This window comes from Oryzias latipes, chromosome 4, assembly GCF_053564925.1.
Source record: "Oryzias latipes strain Hd-rR chromosome 4, Olatipes_Hd-rR_3.1".
In the NCBI taxonomy this organism is placed as follows: Eukaryota; Metazoa; Chordata; class Actinopteri; order Beloniformes; family Adrianichthyidae; genus Oryzias; species Oryzias latipes.
In genome coordinates this window covers 14586733-14613361 of record NC_136240.1, presented here as the reverse complement: position 1 = coordinate 14613361, position 26629 = coordinate 14586733, and the positions used below count along the sequence as shown (strand labels likewise).

General features: G+C 39.8%; 1 protein-coding gene across 8 annotated transcripts in view; it reads left to right on the top strand.

Annotated features, from left to right (window-relative positions):
* ephb3b (eph receptor B3b) overlaps window positions 1–26014 on the top strand; it is a 52828-nt gene extending 26814 nt beyond the window's left edge. Inside the window, exons 3-16 of one of the 8 annotated variants that reach the window (XM_011473973.4) lie at window positions 2881–3553; window positions 6314–6469; window positions 7428–7763; window positions 10289–10413; window positions 11209–11371; window positions 11786–11894; window positions 13293–13345; window positions 13507–13641; window positions 15587–15834; window positions 16129–16344; window positions 17095–17244; window positions 17555–17754; window positions 20398–20553; window positions 21996–26014. In XM_011473973.4, the coding sequence (XP_011472275.1) occupies window positions 2881–3553; window positions 6314–6469; window positions 7428–7763; window positions 10289–10413; window positions 11209–11371; window positions 11786–11894; window positions 13293–13345; window positions 13507–13641; window positions 15587–15834; window positions 16129–16344; window positions 17095–17244; window positions 17555–17754; window positions 20398–20553; window positions 21996–22104 (2829 nt within the window). In that variant the 3' untranslated portion in view covers window positions 22105–26014. Of the gene's footprint in view, window positions 1–2880; window positions 3554–6313; window positions 6470–7427; window positions 7764–10288; window positions 10414–11208; window positions 11372–11785; window positions 11895–13292; window positions 13346–13506; window positions 13726–15586; window positions 15835–16128; window positions 16345–17058; window positions 17245–17554; window positions 17755–20397; window positions 20554–21995 lie in introns of all 8 variants that reach the window. The other 7 variants (XM_020702346.3, XM_011473972.4, XM_020702345.3 and 4 more) reach the window with 7 other exon arrangements.
* The last annotated feature ends 615 nt before the right edge of the window (window positions 26015–26629 follow it).

The following is a 26629-nucleotide window of genomic DNA, read 5'->3' as shown; positions in this document are numbered from 1 at the left end:
TATTTTTTTAATGCACACTTCCTCTGTATGTGACTATTTTGAGTACTTTCGCTGCCTGTTTTTTTTTTGCAATATAAGAGATTTAAAAGGAAGCAGTGCAGAGGCTGGGAAACAAGAGAAGCACACATGAGTGTTTTGGGAGAAAGAGAAAAAAAATATGAAGTCAAATTTAACAAAATACCTTTAAAGAGAAAATATATTTAAAAGTTGTAGGATGGGGAAAACATTAGGCGTTTTCTTAGAAAAATATTGAATAGAATCGATATACAAGTAAACTTTTGTGCCACCCTGCTGAGTCTGCATCACAAGATCTGTTTTTTTTCAGTTTGACTTAGTGCATACAATGCTGGAAACACATATAGTCACATGGGAAGCATATTAAAGCATTGATAACTCTTCACGCGTGGGCGTTCTTTCTGATTGTTCTTCCGCATCATCTTATCATCTCTTCAACATTCTTTGCATTTCTGAGTCTCAATGTCTCTCCCACGACATTGTTTAAAGCAGACAGTGTTTTGAAGTGTATGCATGTTTTTAGACCTTGGGCAAGTTTACTAGTTTATATGTTTTCTTTCTGTATTTTCACATAAGGTAAAACCTCTGTTCCGTAACTAAATAAGCTGAAGGGGAATTCCCTTCAGCTTATTTAGGTATAGCAGCCATGGGAAAACCCATGGCTGCTATACATTATGAGGTATAGCAAGCATAGGATTTTTTGCAATGGCACAGCAGAAAAGTTGATAATTATATTTACGGTAATGGAATTGAACCCATTGCTCATGGTAAAAATTCTCCACGTTTTCATAAAATGCGATTTTTAATATGTTATACTACATTTATATGCTTGTAACTTATGGATTAAGTGTGATTAATTTAAACATTAGGTTACATGGTTTCCTGAAAAGCCACATTTAATTAAATACTTTTTAATAATTTATTATTGAGATTCATTCGAGGGCTCCTGTTTTTTTTTTTTATTCATTACAGGAAAATTGCAGTCTCCTAAAAGTATGGTTGCTTTCTAAATTTTACAAGGCAACAAGCAAACAAACAAAAAAAGAATAAACCAACAATAAAGTTAAACCAGAAGAAGATAAAAACAAGAAGTAACTCTTAAAGTCACAACTAAACTTTCAGATGCAAAAACATTTATCAAGGAATGCGTCCTCTTTTTATGGAAAACATTGAATCAAAATGTCTGTGTTGAAAGAATTATTTTTAATTCTACACCTACTTCCCACAATGACTAACTATTTGTAATAGTTTTGCAAATGTTAAAACAAGGCCAACGTTCAAGTGTTATTCTATCCTGACACTTGATATGAAGTATTTGTTTTCTGTAAACTGCATAGAAAACTTGCAAAGTAGCATTTACTTGTTTTGAAAGAACAGTTTGTTGACTAGTTTATATGCATCTGCACTCACTGGTTACTGTCCAACAAAAGCTGACAATAGACAAAACTCACATTTTCTGTCACTTTATCTACTTGATGTTAGAAATAAGGGAACATATAATCACTTCTGTTTCTCTGCCTAATCTATGTGGCTTCTGAAAGAAGCTTTGATTATAATGACCATATAGAAAGTGTAGCTGTTTGGCATAGCAATCAATGTGATAGAAAATCGATCACCAAAAACCTGGCCCTTGTCCCTCCTCTATTCAGCCTTGGGTTTACAAAAAAGCCCTGCCTGCTGGTGCATGTCTTCAAGCACCAGCTCAAGCAGACAGGTTCACACTAGAATTTTAAACTATCGCACCTAACTTTCTGTACACACCCACAAACACTTGGCTGTATCACTTCTTTGCAGTGGGTGATTTATTACACTGAACTAGATTCCCATTGACACTTCATGCTTTCAGCCATCCCATTGACCTGGCTGGTGATTATCGATTCCCTCAGGTCTTTTCCTTCTTCTTTTGCCATCGCTTTAATGCCGCCGCTAAACTACACCCATTCTCCATATCTCTCCCTCGTGGCCTCCAGGGTCTTGGATGAATAGCCCTGTCTCCACCACATCCATATCACAGCTTAATTAAGATGATCCAAGCTTAAATGGAAACAACAGACTCTAAGGGATAAATTGACGGGTATTTAAAATACTTTTGAGAAAGTCAAATGCTTTCAGGCAAAGGTTAGACCCAATCACAAAACCACTTACATTGATGTTTGTTGCAGGCTTTTGATGAGATGAAAACAATTGGTTTTATTTTATTTATTAAAAGAAATAGGTGGCAACTAAGATGTTTACTCCCTTGGTTTTGATTCAGTAAATCTAACAATGTTTTGACGCTAAGCAGAGCACTTCAGTCTAGTTTCCTTGCACTCATTTCATTCAGCCGGTACATTTAAGTAATACGATCCTATTTTCTACTGAGTAATTTACCTCCTGGGTACTGTGGGAACACTGATGTTGAAGATTGTAAAAACAAAAAAAAAGCATGAAGGTTAACCAACGCCTTTTTTCAGTCTTTATTAGAGGACGTTACAGTCATTGCTCCATAATTGAAGCATAATTAGTTGTGTAGCAATGTGGGTTCTACTTCACAACAGATATGAGGTAAACATGCTGTGGTGGCTTTATGGTGAGAAGGTGACAGGCTGCAGTAATTGTGATAAATCTGCAGCCCTGGTTCCTGCCTTTTTCTCTACATTAATCAGGAATGAAAATTATGGTATGGTAAAATAAAGGCACAGGAAATCATCAAGATATTGGAATATTTTTAAGTCTCTAACTTCTTTATGATGTCTTTCACTTTTTATTTTCTTTCACTGATTAATGATGTGCGGAGCTGCACAATTTTAAGTTGTTAATGAGGAAACATACTAAAAACATTTATAATTTTTAATTAATAATGTTGCCCATCTGCTTTCTTTTTAGTGGGAAGAGGTGAGTGGCTATGATGATGCCATGAATCCCATCCGGACCTACCAAGTCTGCAATGTTCAACAACTTAACCAGAACAACTGGTTACGCAGTGATTTTATCCCACGTAAAGATGTTCTTCGAGTATATGTGGAAATCAAATTCACAGTGCGTGACTGCAACAGCATTCCCAACATACCAGGGTCCTGCAAAGAGACATTCAACCTCTTCTACTATGAGTCTGACTCTGATTCAGCCACAGCCACCAGCCCTTTCTGGATGGAGAACCCCTACGTAAAGGTGGACACAATAGCACCAGATGAAAGCTTCTCCATGCTCGACTCCGGACGAGTAAACACAAAGGTCCGAAGTTTCGGGCCACTCTCCAAAGCTGGGTTCTACTTGGCCTTCCAGGACCTTGGTGCCTGCATGTCACTCATCTCAGTGAGAGTGTTTTACAAGAAGTGCTCCACCACAATCGCCAACTTTGCAGTTTTCCCAGAAACAGCGACAGGGGCTGAAGCAACTTCCTTAGTTATTGCTCCTGGAACTTGTGTCCCCAATGCCTTGGAAGTGTCCGTTCCCCTGAAGCTCTACTGCAATGGAGACGGAGAGTGGATGGTTCCTGTAGGAGCCTGCACCTGCTCAGCTGGTTTTGAACCAGCCGGGAAAGAAACTCAATGTCAAGGTGAGTGTTTTCATAACAGATAAGGGTCAATCCAGGATTTTATTCTTTGTTTGTAGTTTTGCTGTTGTAGATTAATACGTTTTATTTTTACCAGGGTTAGGACATTCCCGGCTTCCACTGATGTAGAGTGACTTATTTTGTGTTTTGTGCTGCTCTACACCTCCCTGTAAGATGATCATGGGGCTATATTGGATTTTTCTTGTCATGCAGAGAGCATGTCAATGTCAAATCTTTTAGGATTTAAATGGGATTTTGGTGAAAATACTGATTGAGTCTAAATTTCTTTTGGCCCAGAGGCCATAGCCTTTTCTTGAGTTGTCTATCAGGGTTACGATAATGCAATTCTTAACATTCTATAGCATTGAGCAATTTATAGCACAGATTTGCCTTTCAAGTTCTTGCTAACTTAATGTAAATGAAGCTTGGGTTGTCTGTTTATGACAGCTGGGATGCTCATGGTTTCAGGTCTGTTGGAAAACATGACGAGTTCACAGAGGTTGAGGTAAAGGTGAATTTTAACAGCATGGTCTCGTCTGAAATTGAGTGCAGGTGACAGCGGGAGAAGAATGAAGGATAAATGGAAACTGTGTGTGTGTGTTGAGGGGTATAAGGGCGGAAAATTGGGCTCAGGGTGTGTAGGTCAAATGGAGACAACTGGATGAGAGGGAGGAAGAGAGGGCAAGGGAGAGAGCTGGCAGGGTTATTGATCAGCAGGGGCTTATTGCACTGCCTCTGCACATGTTCAGCCTGTGTGGGGTTTGTGCATTATCTTTGCTTACTTGGGCTGAGAAGGCTCATTCTTCTTGTCACTGCGCAGAGGATGAGGTCACAAGCAACTTGTCTTCAAATTCCAAGCCCATGATCAGGCAGAGAATGGGTGCAATCCATAGACCTTCTTGATGTCCCCAGAAATTGAGTATGCACTTACTTATAGGAGGAGGAAGTAAATCCAAAGTGTATGTGGTTAGAAAAGCATTTGTTTACTTTTGGCAGCTCAAGGTTAAAGCTCTGGTGACTGGGCCCTGATAAACTGCTCTCTAATCACTGAAAACCACAAGGGATAAATCTCTCAGCCTTTCTTCTCTTTTCCTTTGGTCCACTCTGCTTTTACCTTCTCTTCCAGTTTTATTTTCTTACATGGTTCATCATTTCATTGCCTCGTCAGATGTCCTTCTTGTCTAACATGCGGTTTCTGCTCTTTTCCGTGCGAGTTCTCACTATTGCCAGTCCTTCCTAATCTGAAGGCCGTTGCTCTCATTAATTAGCCTCCAGAGATATAGTTAGGATGTCAGCATTAATATTAATCGATGAGCACTTTTTTTGTGCCTCCTTGCTCATTTTTGCAGCATCCCCCCACCCACCCAATACTCTTAACTTTTTTCATTCCTCACACTTTCCATTTCCACCATACATTCTAATCACTTCCTTAAGCTCTATGTTCTGCATGAGAGGATAAGACACAGGGGAGTGAGGAAGAGGAGTAGAGGCTGTGGGGGTGAAAGCTCCTACAGGATTAGCATTTTCAATGCCTCCTTCTCTCCCTCTACCCCCTTGTCTGTCTCTGCCTCATTCTTTAATGGCTCCTCCAAGGGAAAAAACAGATGAAAGGAGGAGGATGACCCCTTTACTTGCTGGAAGTGATTGATCAGCACTCCTGATCTTTTTTTTTTTCTTGAAAAATAGCCCTTTTTTTAATGGAAAATGCTCTTGCTACATCTGTAGTTGGGCTAACGTGGTCAAAATGCAATACTTGTCCTGGTTAAAAAATTTTTTTCGTTTTCCTTGTGTTAAGTACATTTAAATAAACTTTTATTGGTCATGATACCGATTCAAAAGGTTGCTTTACTACTTCGCTAAACTTTAGGGGATTTCTTATCTATTTATCAACCTCTGCCTGTTAGCTTGCTGTGCGGATGAGTGATTAATGGTGGAAGAACAAATACACTTAGTGTTAACATATACTCAGGGTTACCGGTAGTTTTGAGCTAATATTCAACTTTTAAAAGCAGGAAAACAGCAGGAGCAGTTAGTGGTCTGCTGTGAATTTGATCCCCAGCCTTTGCAACAGGAAGCATAAATCCAGAAAAGAAGCTATGTGATAATTATCATTCAGAGGGGACAAACTGCGTTGTGTGTCCTTGACATTGATGAGAGCCGCCGCACCACTGGATCAGCTAATCAACTGCCCCTTGTAAACTTTGCCTGTCTAACTTGCTGCTGTCGCTTTTATTAAGCACCGCCACAAGCTCATTCATCTTTTAACAAGACACTTTATGAAAGATATGGAGGCTGCCAAAGTGCTGTGGATCCCAGTGCTGCTGTTATGGTTTTCCTGCCTGTCTGTAACTTATCACTAGACTTATAACCTTCCAAATAGCTGCTATAAATGGAGATAGGACTTTTTCAAAGGCTAGCAGTGTTTTGACCTGATTAACGAGGCATTGCTCAATAAAGAGCCAGTTTAGGTAAAACTATGTTAAGGGAAGGCCTCTTTATAGATGTGGTGCAAAAAGCCTCTCAACATTTACAGACTTTTCATCTGAAAGTCTGTTTTTTCACTAGAAGCAGCAAACAAAAAGACTGTTCACTTACGGGTTTTTAGATAGCCTGAATTGACAACTTCATGGAATGGGCCTCAGGCTTTGATTTGTCCAATGATGCAGCATCACTTAACACATTTAATGTTAAATTAGTTTAGAAAGAAGAATAATAGTATATAGCCTTTAAAATCTTACCCGTTCTTGCTTGTTTTGTTATCAGCTTGCGGCTCGGGCACCTTTAAGTCCAAACAAGGGGAAAGCCCCTGTCTTCCATGCCCAACCAACAGTCGTGCCACCTCTGGGGCAGCCAGTCTTTGTTCCTGTCGAAATGGTTACTACCGCTCTGACACGGATTCCGCAGACTCTCCTTGCACAAGTAAGTAAAAAGCATAACTTCATTTGAATTTTTTTTATCTGGTCTTAGTATTTAGACAGTTCATTTTTATGCACTTTCAGATGAAACTGTTGTGTTCAGTAGCAAATGAGATGAAAAAGTTTTTCTTTTTTCCCAGCCTCTGTGCTGGAGTTGTGTTCTCAATGACTGATAAAAGCAAGGACAATGTTCCCACCATATCCCACATATGGCAAACACGGCTGCTTACTTTCCCAACATTATCAGAACTTTTTCATCCAAACCCGCCTCTTCCCATCTGTCTGTGAAGTCTATGTACTCTCAGTATTGCATTCTCTTTAAAAGCAAATAGTTAAGTGTTCAGTAGCAGCAAATATGCCGACATTGGAACAAATTCGTTCAATGGAGAGGAAGATGCTATTTCTACTGCAAGGGTGGGGGTATGAATCTCCCACAGCGCTGTAAAAGATAAGACTCTGGTAATTGGATAAGAATTGCCAAGGCTCTTCCAACAGTTTGTCTTACGTGTTCCCTCCAGCACACTGACACACAGAAGCAGAGTGGAAATAAGCATGCAATTCAAATTTGAACTCCTGTCCTCATTTTTTTTCTGAAGGACTGCAAGAAGAGTAGCTTTTTGTGTGTAAGGAAAAAGATATATATATATATATATATATATATATATATATATATATATATATATATATATATATATATATATTTTTTTGTCTCAATGCATTGGAAATGTACTAATACCACAGCACAGTGGAAAATTACTGGGTCAAAAATTGTTGAATAATGAATGTATGTGAACATAAAGCCACATCCACTGTGTTTTTCAATGTGACTCTTAGTCTATTGTCAGTCTGTCTCTGAAGTGTCACCAAGGCAGTTTTTCCCCGTATTGTGCCCTGAGATTAAATTTTTTCTCATTCCAAACCTATTTTCCTCATCTCATCAAAATTTCGACTTTCCTTTCCAGCGGTTCCATCTGCACCACGTAATGTCATCTCCATTGTCAACGAAACCTCCTTGGTACTGGAATGGAGTGAGCCTCGCGATTTGGGCGGACGTGAAGACATCATTTATAACGTCATCTGCAAAAAGTGCCTCCCTGAGCGAGGAATGTGCTCCCGGTGTGATGACAATGTGGATATTTCGCCGCGTCACCTCGGCCTAACGCAGCGCCATGTAACGGTCCGTAACCTTCAGGCCCACACTCAGTACAGCTTTGAGATCCAAGCTGTCAATGGTGTTTCCAGCAAGAGCCCCTATACACCTCAAGTCTCTACAGTTAATATCACCACAAATCAAGCAGGTAAGTTCACCATTAACAGATATTAGATAAGACCATGTGACAAACATTCAAAGTGCAGAAAAAGAAATAAAAAAGTCTTAAGAGAAGTACTAGGTTTGTAAAGAAGAAATTGTATTTGTTGTGCGTATGTGGGAGTATCCTACACATTTCTCCTATGAAACGGACACAGAAGGAAGACGTTTTTGACTGAGCTTAGAAGGGAACCTTTTTCACACGCCTACAGCATGCTCTGTAGCAACACTGATGCAAATAGAAAATGCAAGGCAGTGTGTATTTAGAGCGTTAAACCATCAGTGTTCTGTCTGCCCACTGATTCCAACCCACCACTCCTGCAGCTCACAGCAGCACCAGTAAATAGGGCAATATATCAGTCAGTGTTAAGGTTGTATCATGTTGAATTTAGTTCTTGTTTTAGATTATGTTTGACAGGGTGACAATTCATGCAGATACTTACAGACTGTAGGTTACTTATTTAGACTTATTTGGCAATGTTGAAAAATGCATTTGCTTAATGCCTTAGGGAATGTAAATACATTTCAGAAATGCTGAGTTCTGAATGGGTCTCTTTAATAACATTCTCCTCAGGCACTTAATCCATGTCTTGGATGGTTTTAGCTGCTGTGTTAAATTTGCTCCCGGAGGCAGCTTAAACAACGTCACAGTCTGTGCTTTGCTCCTCCCCTTCGCTCTTCTCTCCATGACCTTGTCCTCCTCACCTCTAACCTTGCATGCCTGCTCCTAAAAGATGCTTTTGGAATACCACTTCTTTGTGGGTCTAGAATCCAAAAGCCCCATCACCCCCATGTGAGGGCTTCATTGTTTTATAAGGGGGTTTGAAACTGGGCTGATGGGAACAACTGTCTATCCGTAGTTGCAAAAGGTCAGCAGAGTGGTGGAGGAAAAGACAGGGCAAGAGAGCATCAGCTCTGATCAGATTATCCATTTGTGTTGTTCCAGAACTATCCCTGCGTGTGCATTCACCTTTTAAGAACCAAAATAAATAAAATGGGTAGTGATAAGCTCCAGGGGCCACCTCCATGGTAACTTCAACATCATCTCCAAGAGAAGGGCCCCTAATCCCTGTGCTGGGGTAACTAGGGGCTCTGGCTAGGAAGTATTGTCCTTTGCAGTAGAAAAGGCATGAACAATTAGAATGGATGGGGGTGGTTGGGAAGAGACAGAGTCAAAGAAGGGCAAATTTGGTACCAGACTAAAAAAAAAAGTATGGTTGTTTGGTCCTAAACACAGGCAACATAAGGGGAGATAAGAAGAAAGTGTTGAGGAATGCTATGCCTAAATCAGTAAGAGACAGGCGTTTAAAAGTAGCTTTTTGACATGCACACCTGGTGCTTATTCTCAGTATAATGTCCAGAAGCTGGAAAATACATTTGAACTCTAATTTTCCAGTCCTTAATTCACAATTAGCTTTTTGAATTCCTTTTTATTCACACAAGAGGAATGCTGTAACCCTTGTGCTATCCTAGGCACTTTAACATAGGCAGTTGGGTCATCTTGACCCACTAGACAGTGCTCTGAACCTTTTTTCTTCAATGATTTGTGATCTTCACTGTTGTCCATGGATTACATGAAATCTTTCCACCTTTATCCACCTTTGTCATGGTAGGGATAAAACCTCAATGTAAGGGTGGGGACATCTAAGATAGCACAAGGGTTAAGGAAATGTATCAATTTTTGTCACAGATATTGTCCAAAATGTGAATTCCAGGGTGATTTTCCTGCTTAAAAAACAAATAACCAGGGCATATACAGTTTTATAAAGTTCCAAAACTTTTTAATCTGACCTTTATACAGAGAACATAGTCAAAATCAAATAAAGCTTGAAGAAAGCTGTAGAAAGGTAAGATAAAAAACACCAAAGGAGATAATGTGTGGACAGGAAGATGTGAAGATTTTTTTTCATTTATTGGTACTGGTGTTATTGTTAGGAAACAAAAGGATTACCCTGAGACAAAGTGTGTGAGTCAGATGCACAGGACAAGCTTAAACTCAGAAAATAGCAAGATAGTCATGGAGACAGACAGCACTTTGACGTTAATAGACACATTAACAAAGCATGGAAAGCTCAAGTGGGTGGAGTGACTGTGGCTGGTTTTTACTCTACTGGGATGATGATTAATCAATGAATGCAGGCATTTTTATGTCTTTTTTCTGAATGTTTCAAGAGGTTTTTTTTCCGTCGGGTAATGCATGCACACATATCGCATTTTGTCAACAAATATGTAAGCTTGACAAATTCCACATTTAAATGTGCACCTTACTGGAAATCACATTTTCCTTCATGAGGTTTCTGTCAGGTGTAGGGTAACTGCACATCCCCTTTTGCTTCCCTGGTACCAGCCTGAGGAGAGAATTTGAGCAGAAGCAGAGTTTGGTTTTGCTCCTTAACTAATCACCAAACCTCAATAGAGTCCATAGCTTTTTATATTGAGCTCTTAAATGTGCACAAATATCATAGAACCTCAACACAAATTAAATAATAACTAAACCATTTTTTTTTGTATTAGCTCCATCTGCAGTGCCTACAGTCCATCTGATGGCAGCCACAGCAAGCACCATGAGCCTGTCCTGGCTTCCTCCTGAGAAACCCAATGGAATCATTCTGGATTATGAAATTAAATATCATGAGAAGGTAAGCATCAATGGATGCCACACATGCAATCAATTTTCATTTACTGGCTAAATCCCTGTTTTTTTGTACATTTTAATCATGCCTCTACTATAAAACAAATGGTTACTGTCACACATTTCACCACTTGAGATTGTGTTGTCATTCTCTTTTACACATGTGTTGCTTTTGTTCTTGGTCCATGTCTTTTTTTATATTGACAGTTTTTTTCTATCATTTTTCCTTCTTTCTTTCTCATGCCATGTATTTTAATGTGTTTATAATTTTAAACCCCAAAGAATTATAAAGCAAAGGAAGTCAGTTTAATAGAAAAAAAGAGGTGTACAAAAAGTGTCATCATGTGACTCGGTTTGAAAAAAAGCCAGTCTGTTATGGAAATGTGTCCAGTTTTATAGAGCTATTGCCTGTCAAAATTATTTGCCACTTGGTGAAAAATATCAGCATCAAATATGGTATCAATACCAAAGATTTTCATCTATAGCAGTCATGTATGGGGTGATTAAAGCTACGAAAATGAAAACCAGGAAGTATGTACAGTATATCCTTTGGTTGACTTTACATGAAATTTAACAAGAACCACATTGTTTGCCTATTGAACTGACCAAAGGTTTATAAATGTGCCCCTTCATTAAATTATTTGATGTCTTCATATCATTTTCTGTCATATTACCAAAAATCTTTTTCCTCTGCTCCTCTGAACTCTGATCTCCATGTTTTTTTTTCCCCTTTGTGGTGAAATGCAGCCTAAATAGGTAAGCTATTTTGTATTGTTTTATATATGTATCATTCTATGTGCAGGATCAAGGGGAGGCCATTGCCCACACCATGACTGCCCAACGAAGCAACGCTCGTATCGAAGGTCTCAAGGCCGGAACGCCCTATGTGGTGCAAGTGCGCGCCCGAACTGTGGCTGGTTATGGCCGTTACAGCAGCCCAGCAGACTTCAGCACTAACCTGCAAAGTATGCTACTCGTTTGCACTTTTGTTTTCATAAAAGGAGGCAGTAATTTAGGAAATAAGAGCACAAAAAAGGCTTATTTGAACCAAACGGTTATAAACAAATTATGAGGTTATCCTTTCTTTACTACTCTTTTTCCATTTAAAGAAAAAAATAAGTCACATATCTATGAAGGTCAACTGTTAACTTTGTAACAATAGAAGATGGAAATTCACTTTTGTAGTCTTTGAAAAAGGCTTAATTTATTAGTACTAAATTGTCAGCTACAGTAAACATAATGCATTCAAATTAACAAACAGAAGACAAAAAAATCAACATAATAATGTGTCTCACAATGTGCCACAGTATTTCATTATACTGAACTATGGCTTTAATCAAATTCTCTTTTTTATCCTTCTGCCTCTATTACATCAAAAGCTGATCCACCTAAGTCATGGCAGGAGCAACTTCCCCTCATTGTTGGGTCGGCCACCACTGCCTTGGTCTTTGTTATTGCGGTTGTAGTCATCGCTATCGTCTGTCTCAGGTAAGAGCAGAGCTTTTAAAGAGTACAATTATTTAAACGCATACATATTTGACTTTAGTGTTTCTGTCTAACAGTTGAGGAAAACAGAAATAGCTCAATTGTCAACCTTTTTTGAGTGTCCTCCAAAACACTCTCAGTGGACTGTGTTGCCACCTGGGAGGCCACCGAATTCCAGATTAGCCCTCTGAATCTCTGAATAGTAAACAGATTTGGCCAAAATGTTATTTTCCTCACTGCACACAGTATGGCTTGGCAGCTGTTGGACCTGATAGGAATGCCTATAGTCCAGCTCTCAGAATCAGCTGTTTAGTTGCTTGGCTCTGTCCACAGAGCACAATTGACTAGACTTATGCTCACACCTTTCAAAAACTCTGATGCTGCATCAGCTGGGTCTAACCACACTCATTTATCCTTATACAACTCATTTGTCAGACAGAAAACACTGTGTGTGCGTGCACACATGTGTGAAGGGTTGGCATCCGTTGCTGACTAGAGCCCACCGTCCTCCCTCCACAAGCCAGTTCAGGCAGAGGCTGACAAGCGGGGGCATCGGTCACGCTAGACTGAATAATAATCTTCTTGATCCCCCTCCTCTCCTTTTCTCCCCTGCTTCTTCTTCACTCTTTTCTGTTTTCACACTGCTACATTGTGTCTCTCAGGGTCTTGGCTTAGCCACTGCTCTGACTGCCACAGAAGGGGGAAATAGTAATAATACAGAGCCTCTGCATATACCAGGACTAAATTAGAATTTGAAATAAGATGCTAATCACCATTGGGTATCCTTGCCCTGGTTAGTGGTTAGACAACAAAGGAAGCGCATTAACATGTAATTTCGACAACCCAACCCCCCATCTGTGGCTCCCATCCCTGCTATCGGGGACCAATCCAGGAAGGTGAGCCTGTAAAAACTGATAGACATGTGTGCAGAAAAAAAACAAAAACAGGCAAATAAAATACATAATGGAAAGAGACAATGACATCAGTGGAGCTGCATTGCATGTGAAGCCAGTAAGACTAAGATTGAAGTGGGATGAATAGTGTGATGTCAGAAGGGTGAGACAGTAGAGACAGCTGAGCTTGCTCTTTAAGTCTTCTTTTGTTTCGACTGGAGGTAAATAGTGTTCACATGCAACAGACAGTAGTATGATATCCTTTTATTTGCACTAGCATTGCTGGTTTTTAGCATGACTTATAGTCCGTCTAGGCATTGATTCATTTGTCTTCTGTATTCAGTTACAATCTAAAAAGGTTAACCAAGTAACAGAGTGATGTCTGTGTATCTTATGCTACAAAGAGACTTTGTTGAAGATGTTTTTTGTTGTTGTTGTTTTTGTTCTACCTGTATTCTTTTCAATTGTGAGGTTGACACTTAGATTTGGTTTTCATCTTTCTCAATAGAAAGCAGAGAAATGGTTCAGAGTCGGAATACACAGAAAAACTACAACAATACAGTAAGTGTCATTGTTAATATCCTCCTTCATTTTGCTGCATTTTCATTCAGGCAGCATTATTTATTTAGTTTTGAAAGGGATAAATACAGAGACGTAAGATGAATCTGGTTCTTATTTGGCCTTTTTGACAACACAAATACATTTTATCGTCTTTGTGCCAGAATCCCCAATAGTTACCCCGGGAATGAAGGTCTACATTGACCCCTTCACCTATGAGGACCCCAATGAGGCTGTACGCGAATTTGCCAAGGAGATTGATGTGTCCTGCGTGAAGATCGAGGAGGTCATTGGCGCAGGTAACCCACCAAAGCTCCTGAGCTACAGGGGGAAGACTCCTGGTCACATCCAGGCCATACCGTTAGAGGACTTCACACCAAGCGGTACTTTCACTCAATTAATCGCTAGTCCTCTTTTTCCTCCCCACCCTACCACACTTGTCACCTTTTAGGAACCCCTTATCCAACATTGTAGATGTCCTCAGCACTTTCTTGTGTATTGAGAATTGCTAACTGTGTCCCCCTTAAGTTAGCATGACTCACAGCCCTTGTACCCCTCACACTCCATGTGTATTTAGAGTAGTTGTAATACCTTTTGTATGGAGGATTATCATTTCACTTGTATCCTTAAAATGAAACTCAGTCCTGAAAAGAAAGCAATGCACTGCATAGAAATGTATTGAGTTCAACAGTAAAATCTAGATCTGGAGTAATTATCGGATACGGTGAAACCAGATTTTGCACAATTTAAACTACATCCCCATACAGATTTTGTTAAAGAGGGGATTTTAATCCTGTGTCTGGGAAAGTGGGTGTAAGCTGTTACTTATCTTTTAAAATAACCTTCATGGAAAAGGTCTGAGTTGAACCGTTTTTTGCACATTTGTTGACCTGTGAGCTTTGTAAAAACAAGTATGGCATTTCAACAAATATCTTTGAGATGTAAAGGACAATGTAAAGATTCTTGGTCATAAACACATAAAGTCAAAGTGCTTTAGAAGTTCCTTTAATGGGTTTTCTTACAAATATATTTTCAAAAGGTGTTACTGAAGTGAAGAGTACTACGTGTAGCTGAATAGCACATTGTATCTTTTACAGGATTTACTGTGTTTGACTCCACCCACGTTTTACTATCTTGATCAACTCAAAATGGAAAGTAAAACATTTTGGCTTGCACAGGATTATTATATTTGATCCCTGCCCCCTGCTTATACACCTCTTCCACAATGTGGTTGTTCTCCCTTTTTCATTTTTTTTTACAAACCCCTACAGGATTTTATGTACCAACACTTCTTGTATTTGTGTACTTGAAAGTAATTTCTCTTCCCTAAAAACTGCAGGACATTGCCACATGAGGTTGTGTTTTTTAGTATATCTGAGCAATATTGAGGGACGTTGGCAGGGATGGAAATCTGCTACTACTGCTTCTGCTACTACCATTACTACTGCTGTGTCTTCTACTACTACACTGCGACAGCTCTTCTACTGCTGAGACTGCTACCACTTGAAACCCGTCGCTTCCCAGCATTCACTTTTAAAGTGACAAAATCCTCAACCCCTTTTTTCCCTGTCCCCTTCCTCTCCTCTACCCCTGCCTCAATCCATCCCTACATTTATCTTACCTTCCTTCCCCTTACTTATCCCCCACTATGGTACCTTTGCACCAATGATGAAACACATCACACTCACCAATTCATCTCCATGCATTTTTGCACACGCTTGGTACAGACTCTAAACATAAAGCGTCCATAACCCCAAACCCACCTAAGCTTTTGTCTCCACCCATCTCCTCCTCTGGTGCCCGCTTCCTCAGCTACTCCGAAGCTTAGCACCATCTTCCTAATCCACCATCCCTTCCCCAGCTCCAATTTTTACATCTTTTGTGTCCTACCTGCCACTTTTTTTTTTCTTGTTCCAGTTTAATTTTCACAATTATTTTGTTTTCAGCTTGTTTTGTGATTCCACCATGTTTACCACTTACCATTTTTTAAAGCTTAGACAATAACAGTAATCGTGTATCGTACCCTCCCTGTTCACCTCCATACGTTAAGACTGGCCTAAATTCCTGGCTTTTCTTAGCTTGCCTTGCCCACTCCCCGTGCTCCCATTCCCTGGCTCCTTGGTTCTAACCAGTTAACTGTCCCCTCTCCCCTTTTTTCCCCACACTTTTCCACCGTGCCTTTCTTCCATCTCTCCTCTTTCTCTTTTTGCTGTATTTCTGTCTGGCTTACCTGGGCTCTCACAGGAGAGTTTGGGGAGGTATGCCGTGGTCGCCTGAAGCTGCCTGGACGCCGGGAAATCATTGTTGCAATCAAGACTCTCAAAGTGGGCTATACTGACCGCCAGAGGCGAGACTTCTTGTCTGAAGCTTCCATCATGGGCCAGTTTGACCATCCCAACATAATTCGGCTGGAAGGTGTTGTTACCAAGAGTCGACCTGTCATGATTGTGACCGAGTTTATGGAGAACGGAGCTCTGGACTCTTTTTTAAGGGTAACCAAAATCTTACACATTTTTTTCAAGGCTGTAATGTCAGCTATTTCTAAAACCAGTATTTATCTGTGATTTTTAACAGTGCTGATTTTATTTAAAAAAAAGAAAGGTATCTTAATTTTCCTAATCATCCTTTTTTGGTTATCTGGCTTAAGTATGTACCTTCAAAAATCTTGTAATAATTATCCACAGAATTGATTACACATTTCTGATTAGGAGTGAAGTTCACCATGCCTTCAATTTACTACCTTAAGTTAAAATCCAATAATTTGTCCTTCTGTCTGCTTTTCGCAGCTTAACGATGGGCAGTTCACAGTCATCCAGCTTGTTGGCATGCTGCGTGGCATCGCAGCAGGCATGAAGTACCTGTCAGATATGAACTATGTGCACAGAGACCTGGCTGCACGTAACATCTTGGTTAACAGTAATCTGGTGTGTAAGGTGTCCGACTTTGGCCTATCTCGATTCCTTGAAGACGACCCCACAGATCCTACCTACACCAGCTCACTGGTTAGTCAGTTTGAAAATTATACTTTTTTAAAATTTAAAATAATTTTGAAATAAGATAAATTTGAGTTGTTTTTTTGTAATGAATGTATCCTTTTTACTTTGTATAAAACATTTTTTTAACAAGTTCCATCACAACCTAACACAGGTCTGTGACATTATTGCCATGTTTGTAGAGATTTTCCTTTTGTGTCACTGTGACAAAGTTAGAGAGAAAAAAGGGCAATTTCAAACACTATCTGTGTACACAACTAATTGCACTGCTGAATTTCATACTGATACTGAGTTACAAAAAGAACTTGCAGAACAGAATTATTATGTACACTGTGGTCGGTGTGGTCCTGAAAAATGCATAACCTGCTTATGTTATTAAATTACAGCAATACTACAAAGTACAGTACAGAGCAGAGATAAATACTATCATTCACACACAGCTATTCAAGTTGTAACCTTTAGCCAGTTTTAAGCCAGTAAAGCCAGACTTAGACCTTCCAGGTATTGAGAAGATCTAACAGAGGACTGGTTTAAAAGTGGCTTACAGTCTGCAGTCACGTGTTCTTTTTGGCTTATTTATGACATACTGGGATTCTGTGATGTTTGGGCTGTACATACACACACCCATGTGATGTACCTATTATTCCTTTAGACTGGTTTTCTCACCCTTTCTCTCCCCCTCTTGTATGTGTGTGGCTCTGTGTCTGTGCTCCATCCTTCCAGTATTTCATGCTCACCTACTCATTCGCATATCCACAGGGAGGCAAGATCCCCATCCGTTGGACGGCCCCTGAGGCTATTGCATACAGGAAGTTCACCTCGGCCAGTGACGTGTGGAGCTACGGCATCGTCATGTGGGAAGTAATGTCATATGGCGAGCGGCCATATTGGGATATGAGCAATCAAGATGTAAGTGTGTGTTGTTTTGTCAGACTTAGAAGCACCACATCAACATTTGTGAAACACTCAAAATCCCATTTTATTTACCAAATTCAACCACTTTTTAGTTTTCATTCTATGTATATTCATCCACAACTACTACTTGCAGAGGATATTGTCTCCCTGATTATATTTCTTCTTCTTTATCTTCTACTTTTTCTACCTTCTGTGTTCATGTTCTTCTCATAGTCTCAAATCTCAATCTATTAGGTAATTCCCTCTCTATCTAAACATTTGCTATTATTGCTAGTGGACTGATTTCTCTACTGTTCTCTTTCAGGTGATAAATGCTGTGGAGCAGGACTATAGACTGCCCCCACCCATGGAATGCCCCACAGCCTTACACCAGCTCATGCTGGACTGCTGGGTGAAAGAGAGGAACCTGCGGCCCAAATTCACCCAGATTGTGGCGACATTGGATAAGCTCATTCGAAATGCTGCGAGCCTCAAAGTGGTCACCAACAGCACGCAGTCCACAGGGTAAGTGCTACGATCCCTAGATTTTAGGACACGGAAAAAAAACAAAGAAAAATAGTTTGAAACAAGAGACTGTTCCCATCCTTTTTATTAGATAAGACAAAAATATTGAATATGATTTCTGACACTTTTCTGGAAAAACCTTTTTGTTTCATTATGTCACACATGATAAGACATGCTAGGGTTTTACATTTGGTAATAATTAGCTAATTAAAGTCACCCAATTTCTTAGTCAGTTGGGTACCAGACGAACAGTTTAATTTGGACCTAAGCCAGAGTGCTGTGCGACTATTTTTAGGGTGTTGTATGTGGTGCACTCTGACTCAGCTGAAATGGCCTTTTAAGTAAAAACAGAAACAGCTTTTCCATACCAAGTTTACTGACAAATGTCGGCTTAGCCATTATGCAAATCACCATCATTCAATAAAGCCCTTAAAGCAGTTCAGCCACCAGCCGGGAGATCAATCAATCATGGCACATCTACATTTAGCTGATTTATCTTTATCTGACGCTTGTTTCTCTGAGGGAATTTGGAGGATGGAAAGCTGCAGAGTTGGAGCACACAGTAAACCGGGTGACCTACCTTTTTGTCCCTGCTTCAGGGTCTCTCTGTCTTAGGGGACATCTGTAGACAGTAGTAGATTTGACCCCATGAGGAAATCCGGGGTCTCTGTTGGCTACCAAAGTGACGTTCTTGGAAGATTGAGCTTGCGGTTAATTAGCTCGATTAAGGGAATGCAAAAAAGAGTTGGGAGCATCTTTTAATTAGCCACTAACGAGATTTTAAATGGGCCATTGGAGACGGGGCCTCCGACTGACAACCTTAACAAAGGAGGAGTGAGCAATGACACAGCAGTCCTGCTTGGCAAGTAGTTTACTAAAACTGTTGAACTGGATGATTCACATAAAATTAGTAGCCATATCAAATTCCTTAATTTAAAAAGTAAAACTGTGAGTCAAACCATTGAAGAAACTGTGAACGTCTCCTGTAAAAGTTGTCACACTTTCTCATGCATTTAGGGTTGGCATGCAGCTCTCTCACTAGCTAGTTCACAGGATTATCCAGCTTTCCTGCTGGGTCTTTGCTTGTTGCTCAAATGTGGCCAGCAACAGTCTGGACTCTTTTAAAGTCAACTTTACAGAAGAAGGGCTAACAATACTCAATTAAGAGAAGCCAGAGTCTGGCGTTAACGACAGCCCAAGGCTCAGAAGCACAGCCCTTATTAAAAATCACTCCATCTACACCATTCAATGGAGCCTCTGTATCACTGTTATTAACTCTCCCACTATGCCTTTTCTCTTCTCTCCCTCTTTCATTCTTCATTCCTCTTTTAATTGTTAATGAATCTAATGCCATCAAAAAGGATGACAGGGATCAACAGAGCAGAGAGAAGGGGAGACAGTGGTGCTCTTTCTCCAGGCCTGCTCCCTCAACTGTTTCTTCTCCTTCACCTCCCTTAACTTCCCCGTCATCCTCTCCACCTCCACCTCCACTCTTGTTCATCCGCTCTACTTCACTTTGAGTTGTTTCACTGTTTTATTAAAACTCCCAAGGTGGCCCCTCTATCTGCAGGGCTGATCAGCACTGGTATTTTTTTTTTTTTTTAAGAGAAGCCTTCTTTCTCTGTCAACGCGAGCGCAGGAAAATGCAAAGAGCACCAAAACACATTCACAACCCCCTGTGTGACTGTCTCACAAGTTCCCCCGAATGTGTGACCACATGAGCACACGAATGATATCTCTGTTTACACTCCACAAATAGTTTTGCTTGTGATGAAGAAAAGGTCAACTCGTCCCTTTGGGATTGTGTTGGACTCATTCTTCTGTTGAAGTAACATATTCTGCAAATCCAGACAGAATGTGTTCTCAAGTACTCAAACGCTCCATGGGAGACTGTGCTGTAAATGCAAAGATTATGTGCCAAAAGGCATCGTGGTTACATCCTGCTGTTAAGCTCATGTTCAAACAGACAGTGTAAATTTGATTTAACTGACCAGAAAAACCTCATGGAACCAAATATTCCTATATCCGATTCAAACCACACTTATTGGAGATTTTCAAAGTGCAAATTGGTACAAGCACACATGCTGAGTTTAAAGTTTTTTTGGGGGGTTTTTGCACTGAAAAAGATGATTGTCCATATATTTTTAGGGGAAATAGTTGGAAAGATTAAATAACATTCAATATTAAGGTTCTCTGTGTGCGTCAGTCATCTTTCTTGGCCAAAAAAGCAATAAAATAGGGAAAAATAAAACAATATCTAACTGTAAAACAATTCCAAATAATAAAAATGACTTGCTTAGACTTGATCTAATGGGTATAAACACATTCCACCATGCTGCAGCGCCAACATCCACCACCACCATGGCCTCCGACCAGTCTCTCCACAGTTCTAAATGCAAAAACCCAGTGGCAGTGTGTGTCCCTAACTCCATTACACACAACTCCTTAAAAAGTTTTTTTTTTCTAAATGGAGGGGTGAGGAGGTGGGGAGAAAGGAGGAGGAGACACAGAGAAATGGAGAGGTGGCGCTCAGTGGGGGTCGTTGGGGGTGAGGTTGGCCGTACAAGGCAGTAGAGTGACGACCTTAACCCTCTCTCTCTGTCTCTCTTTCTCTTTTCTCCTTTCCCCTTGTCCCCAATGTAGGGTATCCCAGCCCTTGCTTGACCGCTGTGTGCCAGACTATACAACTTTCACCACTGTGGGGGACTGGCTGGATGCCATCAAGATGAGCCGCTACCGCGACAACTTCGTCAATGCCGGATTTGCTTCCTTTGACCTGGTTGCCCAGATGACAGCAGAGTGAGTGGAGCTAATCGGGCCTAAAGTGATTGACTGGGTGGAGTTTGATAGTCAAATTAGAGCTACATAGATTGACCTTGAGGAAATGAAATAATCTCATGGATAAATTAAAGATGATGTGGAAGAGTGCGCTCTGAGAAGACTCAGATAGAAAGAAATAACAAGCTTGAAGCTTACAAAACAAAGCTCATTTCAGCTTATCTGTAATTTAAGATGACATTCCAGTACAAATGCATTTGTTCTGCTATGAAGATACAGCTTGCCTCAAAGGCACAGATTGTAGTAAAATCCTTTAGAATGGGAGGCCTTTTAACATTTATGTACACATAAGCACACGCAGCTGCATCTTCATTTATGTAGTCCAACTGATCACCTACACAGCATTTGTCATGTTTACCAACAGGAAATGAGGTAACGAAAATCATCATCGGAAATAGGAGGCCAGTGATGATCAAATAAATGAGTTAGGGTTATTGTGATAAATAATTTGTTTGTCATTAGCTGCATAATCGGCAGGAGAGGTGGGGGTAATTTGTTTCAATTTGTCTAGGATGACAGTTGTGGTGTACTGTGGCTTTCTGTTGCCCTTAATGGCCAGTAACTCCTCTAATAGTTCCCATTTATTATAATTTTACCCACCGTTGCTAAGCTGACGGGGATGGTAAAATTTTTCTGACAAAAACAAAGCAAAAAAAAAAGCATCATATATTTGTGTACTTCCCTTTTGGAAACTGGGTATGCAGCACAGATGTCTGCGAACGTCCTCACATACTGTGCTGTGGCTGTGGGTTTAGGTGTGCAGGCTGCCAGCTTATTGCTTCCACATGCACTCCATGTTTGTTCTTCTGCTATTCTATGTAGTGGTGGACTCAAACACTCAAACAGAACAAAGCTTTTGTTACATCACGTTTTTTAGAACATGTTTAACCAACAACAGCATTATTTTTTAGAAATAATCTGAATGGCACACCAAGCATTTGATATAAAAAAAAAAAAAAAAAAAAACTAACTGATCTCCAGACACATCTTAGGGACAGGGACAGAGGTATGAGTCAATAAGTCCATATGCACATATTAACAATTTTTGTCTATTTTTTGATTTCTTCAAATAAATAAGACTCTGTTGCGGACTCTGTGAACTCTGCCAGCTGCCAAACAGAAGCAAATTTGCTCTTTAATCATTAACTATCATTATGGCTGTTCTTCCTATCCTCTTGCCCACCTGCTGGGAAACAGAACTATGCCTCAGTGACTTTCATTCTGAAGTCATTCCTTTGTGAACATGCTTTTAGGAAGTCATTTAGTCAGGGATTCCCTGTGTGAGGTCTATGTCTGTACCCACCTGATGGAGTGAGTTCACTAGTGACACTTTTCTTTTATCTTAGGTTTGTCTATTTTCACGGTTTATGATGCAGTTCTTTTTTCTCTCTCTACTTCCACAGGGACTTGCTACGGATAGGTGTGACATTGGCTGGTCATCAGAAGAAGATTCTCGGTAGCATTCAGGACATGAGACTTCAAATGAACCAAACACTTCCCGTTCAGGTGTAAGCTAAAGGCCACACAGATGGATGCAGTCCAAGGACAGCCAGAACAGAAAGGGGGAGAAAAACTGTGCAAGAGACGGCCACTGGAAAAACCTTAGCTGCCTGACCCATCTCCGCCAATGAAACTGGCTTGCAGTGCCTCTGAATTTATATTTTCTTTATTTCATTACCACATACACTTCCTGGCCAAGCTTTTTGTTATTCATCATTGGTGGTTTTGTTTTCATCCAGGCAGGATTAGTTTGTTTTTGAAAGAGAAAATAGTTCCTTCCCTCTGCGTGCCTCACCACTTCTGGAGTGGGTTGATGTTTGCATGCATGTGGTTTTCGCTGAGGTTGGCCTTAGTTGTATCCTGAACCTCCTTCCTTAACGTCTATGCCCAGATCTGCTGGACAAGAACTGACATCGTAAAAATGAAAGAATCACAAATAAAAAAGATGGGGGAAAAAAAGTAAAAGGAAAAAAAAAAGCAGTGTCAGACAACAAGAAAAACGGACAATTCCTTCCCAAACAGAAGTTGTTTTATTGTGCATGTGTTGATCTTCATCTTCATATTGAAGGTGTGTTACTTATAAGGGCACTTGCTGGCATGAGTTGAGGTTGTGAAGGAAAAAAAATGAAGATGGGCTGCAGCTGTAGGTCAAGAGGATGATGGACATCACCAAGGTCAAAGGCAGCCACATTTTTGGACACTCATTTCGACTGATGGGTCAGCAGATGACCTCTCCACTCTGACCTGAAGTGACTCAGGGTAGTTCCACATCTGCAGGAACACCTGCCCATCAACTGTGTTTTTTGTAAACATAAAACGGTTTTTACTTGTCTTTTTGTCCATACTACATGTTTTGTTTCTTTGGAATTCCTTTTGACAGTTTTGGGAGATCTGTAGTTTTAAAATGGCCGGTCAGACCGAAGTACCCTTCCCACCTCCATGCTGGACACTTGATGTGATTAGGGGGCAAGGATTGTGGTTACACTATTGAAAGACCCCTTGGCCTTTGGTGTGCATTTTTCTACCTGAGTGTGTCTGCGCGGATGTGTGAGTGTATGTGGGATTGTGTATACCTGGGTGTGTGAGTGTATCCTGTTGCACACAAATATACTGTACAAAACAGCTTCCGCTATTTGCCACCATGGAGAATTAACGCATGAACTGAACTTTAATAAGGATCAACTATATCTGAAACAATATGCTATACTCTGTGGACAGCTGTAGACATTTTTTAATTTAATAAAAACAAATGGTATTTGGACATAAACGAATCCATAAATTGGTGTATGGATAAACAGTGATGGACATCTTTAACTATCTGGTATTATCTGGATTTAGATATAATCAACAGGCTTGTTTTGATTTTTTTAATGCCCTCCCTAAATATTTATTTGTACCTCACCTGCCAAGTCATAGTCCCCCTTTCACCACCCAGATGGACTGAAACAATCAGAAGAAAAAGAGACTTCAAGAGGACGAATAAATGATTAACAAAAAGAAGTTGCATATAAATTGGATATTGTATATTTGTTGTTGTTCTAAACAGCCTGTACATGTTTTATAAGTAAAGTAAGATAAATAACAAAGAAAAATGTGTTTTGACAAGAAGGAAGTATTGTTGAATGTTTGCCTGACTGAAGTGAACATAAAAACAAGAATGCTGTGAGGAGTGGAGTTCAACCATGAAAAAGCATTCACGTCAGCTCATTTTTTTTCTCCTTTTTTTGTTTTGTGATACAATGTTGTCTTAGTACTTGTGCTTAAGTTTGTCTCTGCCACTTGAACTTCATTTTAAAGCCCACCCCTCTACTCATTTACACAATGATAAGCATTTATAAAGCATTGAGATGTTATTGTCTTCCAGGCACATTTTTCTGTCCTGCAAATCATTTGGTAGTTCTTTTTTTTTTTTGATTAGAAAAAGTCCAGAGAATAGTTTCAGACTAGCCAACATACCATATTTATTTGAGTCACCTAGAGGAGGGTCTGCAGTTTCCATAGTCTGGCAAAATCCTCATTAGAGAATCTAGAGCTGTCAATGGAGACCCCTATTGGTGTTTGTCCGGTCGATTAACGCAGCAGCCAGTCTGGCATTGCAATGAGTCTAAGGTGCAGCATGCAGACAAATGCAGGCACGGGGCAGGCGGACCTATCATTATCTCTCATTCGTTTCCCGTCTGGCCTGCAATCATCCTGTCTCATGCTTTGGCTGCTGTATGAATAGCAGAGTGCAGGATCAACAGTATGGGCATGTAGACAGACAAAATCTGTAGTTCCCCCTCGTCTTAACTGATCGCAGATGCACCTCTGAGATAATACTGCTTGGGCTTGTCGCAAGAGGGTGTTTGAAGGGGAGGAATTAAAGAGTATAGAGTTCACAGCATTGCATAGTTCACAGCATTGTTTGATTTGGAACTGATCAATGCAATATGTGAGTGTAGCTCATTTAGTTCTGTGGCCATGCAATGTGTCTTGTCTGATACGAGTGACTCCTAAATTCCTTTAGATGAAGAGTGTGTTATGCAGAACAACAACTTGATCCTAGTTCGGAGGTTGTTCAATTTATGTTTTCAATAGCCTACCAGTTTCTGTAAGACCATACTAATGTAGAGTAATAGTAACAAACACCAACTAGTAAATTAATAGTTGGGTACTAAGGGAACCATAAAACAAGCCTATTTCTTGAATCACGATTATGAGTCCATATCTCTGTTTAGACAGACAAGAGCCAGACGTTTTACAATTGGAAGCCCCATCTGCCGAGATGACAACAATGTGCAGAAAATGAAAATGTAATAAGCCATTTTTTTTCCCTTGGTAATTATTGTGCACAATTATTTCGTCTTCTGTTGTAGTAACAACATTTTATGATTGGAGGATGGATAGAGAATATTTTTGGAAATGACTGTTACCAGAATCTCAAAGCATTTTCCTCACAGACACACATTATCCCTCCCCTCCAAAATCAGTTTAATCTTTCAATAAGGCTATGCTGCTAATTTTCATGTAGCACAAAACAAGGCACAGCCGATGGGCATAAAGATACAGAGACTGGGTGGAATAAGGAGGTTAAACACAATCAGATGGCAAACATGCCAACTCATGAAGTGGGGCTGCTTGGAACTATAATGAACTATTGATGGAGTGCACATGCTTTTCTTGGGGTCTGAACTTGTGTTCACCAAAGTCAATGGGCCATGAGTGATGAGCTTGCCTGGTAGAGCTGCACACATTAAAAATATGAACCCGCTCCCAACACAGCTGCAGCGCATTCATGCTCTAGCATTGTCTTCACTTTTTTTTCTTTTATCATTGGCCGATGCTAAGATAGACTTTTACCAATGTGTGTGTGGATATGTGTGTGTTGTGAATGAAATGTCATTTTATACGGAAAGGGGTTGATTAAGAGTCTTTTCTGTCTGTTGTATCTCTCTGTGTGCCAACAGGATTCAAACCATAACATCCTTGACACCTTTTTTTTCCCCTTCTTTCTTTGTATCATTGCAGAATAAGTCAACATACACCATCACAGAGCTCCCTTATCACACAAATCACATACAGCTCTCTGTCTATTTCGTTTTTGGTCTCTATTTTTGAATAAGTATATACACTACTGTTTTTTTTTCTCTGTCCTCTAACAAGCTCACTTCAGATACATATTTTATGTCACTTTTAAAAAAATGTTTCTTTTCTTTTTTAAATAAAAGTAAGCAACGTGTTTTAGAGAGTACTGCACGTGTAACAACACGGGAGAAGAGGGTGGGGTTGAATACAGAAATGCAATTGTCCTCTTTGAAAAGCATTGAGATGTATTTAATGGTGCAGACAAACACAACAAATTACTAAAAAAAATGATGATGCATTCTTGTAGAAATATTTTTAAAAGACCCTTTTTTGCAATTAAATTATTTAAGAAATGTGACCCGATCTCCCTGACTGACTCTTTGTGTTTTTCTCTGAATAGTTAATTCTTCCATATGGCTTTTCTTTGTTCTTTATGTACCATGCCAGTTCATAATCACGCACATGCTCTGCAGCCAAGTAATTGCCCAAGACAAATACATTCAATCTCACCGCATTATTTTTATGGCTGTCTCATTCCTTTAATCATTACCAGAACATTGAGGAGTTTTGGAGAACACATTACAGAGAAACTTCTTTTCTGATAAAAAGGTGCAGATGACTAGCGGGATGACAGAACATCCTATAAACATCCCACATCCACAAAATTCAACTGTACTCGATGCACCTTTAAGTCAGAATTAATCGTTTTTCATCCGTACGTACTATGATTTGATGGTTTTTTTACTTCATCCAGACATGAATGGCCATATTTCTTCTGCCTTTCAGAAGAAATACATTATTTAAATAACAATGATCACACTTTATATATTTCTCTTTTTAGTTCAGCTGTACATTTACGTATAAGTGGAGTGCATTGCTGATAGAATCAAAACTTTTTAAAGGTAAATTAGGTCAAATATAAGCACAGAAATTATTCAATAGATTTCTAGAATAATATATAGATATTAGCCAT